This window comes from Mustela nigripes, chromosome 14 (assembly GCF_022355385.1).
Source record: "Mustela nigripes isolate SB6536 chromosome 14, MUSNIG.SB6536, whole genome shotgun sequence".
NCBI classification, from domain to species: Eukaryota; Metazoa; Chordata; class Mammalia; order Carnivora; family Mustelidae; genus Mustela; species Mustela nigripes.
The window spans coordinates 101,468,064-101,471,944 of record NC_081570.1 but is presented as its reverse complement, the minus strand read 5'-3'; the positions used below and the strand labels follow the sequence as shown (position 1 = coordinate 101,471,944).

General features: G+C 44.0%; 1 protein-coding gene across 1 annotated transcript in view; it reads left to right on the top strand.

Annotated features, from left to right (window-relative positions):
* Window positions 1–1,631: 1,631 nt before the first annotated feature.
* SPAG17 (sperm associated antigen 17) overlaps window positions 1,632–3,881 on the top strand; it is a 213,394-nt gene continuing 211,144 nt past the window's right edge. The window contains exon 1 of the mRNA XM_059377113.1: window positions 1,632–1,718. Coding sequence (XP_059233096.1) covers window positions 1,632–1,718 — 87 coding nt within the window. The remainder of the gene's footprint in view (window positions 1,719–3,881) is intronic.

The window sequence follows — 3,881 nt, the reverse complement described above, 5'->3', positions numbered from 1 at the left end:
CTAGTCCCTCCCAGAAGACAAATAACATATTTAGACACAATGCAACATTTAGACACATTGTAATAAGACATATTGCAGCAAGAAAGGAAAAGTGGATGTTTTTTGTAAATTTCCTATGAAAAGACTATTTCTAGAAATTGTGCTTTCTCTTTAATAATCTGTATTAAACAACTGAGGCAGGAGGAGAAATTTTCCCTTCATTGGGCCAAATTATGAATAGGAGTTGGGAAGCAGCAGCATCTTTAAACCCATTCCACCTCCCCAAAACGAAGTGAGATAGTGGCTGGATATCACCATGACCATCACACATAATTTATTCCTCAAAGAAAGCAACAAAAAGCATTAGAACATCTTCCCCTGTAGAAGGTCAGCTGGCAGGTTGTGCTGAATGAAATTAAGCCGCAGGTCACATGGGTCACCTTAGCCATCCCTGGTCCATTGGGATCATTGAAGCATCTCACCTCTGGGCAAGTTCCAGGTTCAGGGGAATAGTTAGACATTGCATTTTACAGGTACTGAAAGCAAAACACCTTCGATTGAGTTTTGCCCTGTCTGACCTTAAATCAGTTTTATTGTAATAAAAAAATAAACAAAAGTAAGCCTAGGCCCCCAAATGGTGGCATCTCTCATTTTGGCAGTCCTAAAACTGTTGTAGAGGTTAATTAAATGCACTGGATTTGTGAACCCGGACAATCCCAGATTCTAACCCTGGTGCCGTCAGTCACACACTGTGAGACTTGCAAGAAGGTGGTTGTAAGAATTAAATGATAGAACTATATACAGGATATAGCAGTGATCGTGAAACAGGAGCTGTTGTTATTATGATTACTATTATTACTGTCATTATTATTTGGGGGAATCTGACCACCATCTTTAGGATCTTTAGGTAGTGGTGAGCGTGAGGGAGGCAGGGGGTGGAGGGGAAGAAACACTGCTTACCGGTGGGGGGACAGTTTGAGAGAACTGGCTCTGATTAGGCAGAGAAGACAACCTAGAAAGACCTTAATCCCCAACTACAGTTTTATAAAGGATCTCTTAGAGAAGTGCTCCCACTTGTTTAGGAAGTCCCTGGGAGGAGGACCCAAGGCTGAAGCTAAGGATGGAGGTCAGGGTGATAAATTTGCATATAAGGAAGCAGTCCGAGCCGATTAGTATGAGTGAGGAAATGGCATGGGATGTCTCTTAAGGAAATCAGCTCTCCATTCTAGGTTGCCCAGGGTCGAAAAAATCTTGGTGTCCAAGTCTTGGGTGGGATTCCAGGGATTTTGAGTTTCTAGACAATGCCTTGGGCCAGAGAGGCTCCAAGAAGCAGCAGAGGGGCCAAGCGAGTAAAAGGAAGTAAGCAGACCAGCTCGAGGCCAGCCTCGGCCTGACCTCTCCCATTTGCACAGTTGTGCCGCTGGAAAATCCTAAAATTTAATCAAGGAGTCTAGGAGTCCGGCCTGAGGGTTGCCGCGAGCGCTGGTTGCTATGGAGACGGAAGCGGTTGGCCTGTGGATTAAGAGCAGGTTTGGGGGAGGGGAACCGAAGTCCTTCAGAAACTGGGCGTGGCTTCGGTTGCTATGGCAGCAGGGACGCTTATTCCAGGCCTGAGCCCAGTTTAGACAGCCCATGCTCCTCCCGTCTTTTGCATGGCACCCAAGAAAGAGAAAGGCGGGACTGTGAGCAACAGTTCTAAGATATGGGAACCCTCGCTCATCGGTGCACACTTCAATCAGGTGAGCTCCGAGCCCCGGAAATCCTTTCCGACCCCCGCAGTGCCAGAGCTCCGCCAGAGCCTCCAGACGGCGCTGCCAGGCGCGCCCTCTCTTCCAGACGCCCCGTCGCCCCTGCCGAAAACAGTTCCTGATCCCGCTCTCCCCAGAAGGATCGCTCCTCCCACGAAAGACCCGGGGTCCCATCAACGGAGAATGAGCGTTGAGGGCAGAAGGAAGGGGACACCGGGTGAATCAGTGCGATTTCAAAGTGTGGAGAAAGCTGAGTGGTGGGGAACAGACATGACACCTCAGGATCCTTTTCGGCGGAGTCGCCCAGACGGCACTCCAAATTACACTGGAGCCGTCTTTATGAACTTTTCTCTTCCTCCTGACTTCTCCTGGAGGACAGGAATCCTGCTGATTCACCCGTAGCCTGGCCTATAGTAGGGCTTCACTGAATGCTGTAGGAAAAGAGACATGCAGCAGCTAAGATATCAATGTATTTCATACAAGTGAGCTTTCTGCGGGTAGGAAAAGATGAAATTCTTATGCAATGCCCTGATACCATGATATCAAACTTTTGAAATATTTTGAAGGTACTGTAAGATATCAGAGTACTGATGGATTGGCTGCTAGAAGCATCCGTAGGGTAGCAAAAAAGAACCAGGCAGTCTGTAACCGACCTGCCAGAGGACTTCAAATTGCACAGCACCCCCAACGGACTCGCTCCCTACCCCACTCACACCCACCAACATTTAGTTCACTGGGGAGGCCAATAGCTCCTCTCACCTGTTGCTGGGAATCCACTTCCACACTTAGTTGTTTCTGAGTCCAAGATAACATTTAGATGGAGAAAGGCTGATTCTGGGAATTGCAGTCTGCCATTCCAATGTATTTTAAAAACTGAAAAAAAATCTTTTTTCATCTTCTGTGTGTGTGGATAATGCACTAGAAAATCATCACTTAAGGGAAAAACATATCCAAAGTCTCATTTGTCCTTATTTTCTACTGTACTGCTTTTTTCTCTAAGAAAGGTAATTCTGTCTGATATGGAATTCTACCTGATGAAGAATTTCATGAAAGTGGTTAAGATTCTGCTGATGCTGACATGACGTCATGGAATTTGGGGTTATTTCTTTAACTTTAAGAATGAAGGATGTCAGCTCAGTAATTCTCAGTTACGTCCTCAGATTCTGAAAGATGTTTTTCAAAATAGTCTGTATAAGCACCCTCTCTTTTGCTTTTGTAAGTCAGCCCTAGCCAAAATAGCTTTTTCTCCATTTGCTTTGGGATTGTGAAGGCCAAGTTTGGGCTTGGAGTGAAACTTTCTGCTTGAATTATAAACTGCTGAACAACAGAATTTGATGGAGGTGCTGACACTGCATTAGCTTTAGTGTTGCAAATATGAAGCTATAATTTTCCTAGTTGAATGGAAAACCTAAAGGCACTATTTTTCCTTATGGCTTGAAAACCTGAAATAATACTCAGCTTTCTCAGTTCTGCTCAGAAAGTATAATTTCAATAAATCTTACATATTAAAAGAAAGAATTTGAACTCAAAATAATACATAGTCTTAACTACAAAGGATGAACTTCTTCAGTTTGTTGAATACATGTTTTTTAATAGCAGGAGAAGACAACTGCCCACTGTCTCCTCTCATATATCTTTTTTTCTCAGTTTGATTTCATGTCTGCTCCAAGAGGAAAATTCCTGGATTAACCCAGCAGTCCAATGCCCAGAGGCATGCCTTAACCACCAATGTAACAGACTCTGAATTTGCGTTAAAGCTGACTCTAGAGGTGTGAATTCCTTATTCTCAGGGTTTAGCCAAGTGCACATAGTGGGTACTCAAAAACTGTTTTGCCTTGGCACCCAAAGTTTCCTTCTGTACAGTTGCTATTCATGGAAATATTGCATTCCAGTATGTGCAGTTGTGTGTATGTGTGTGCGTGCATGCGCTGGGGGTTGAGAGAAAAGGAAGTCTTTCAGTCTTCCATAAGCCAGTTTTTAGAATTAGCTGATTAAAGAATTCACATCAGTAGTATATAGAACTCATGTTCACAGGGAGCTGCACTAGACTTAAAACAAATTTACAATTTGGTTTCAATGAATCTACCTTGTATCTGTATTTTGGTAACTAACTTCTAGTCTCTATCTAGTCATTTAGTGCTTAGTAACAGACTG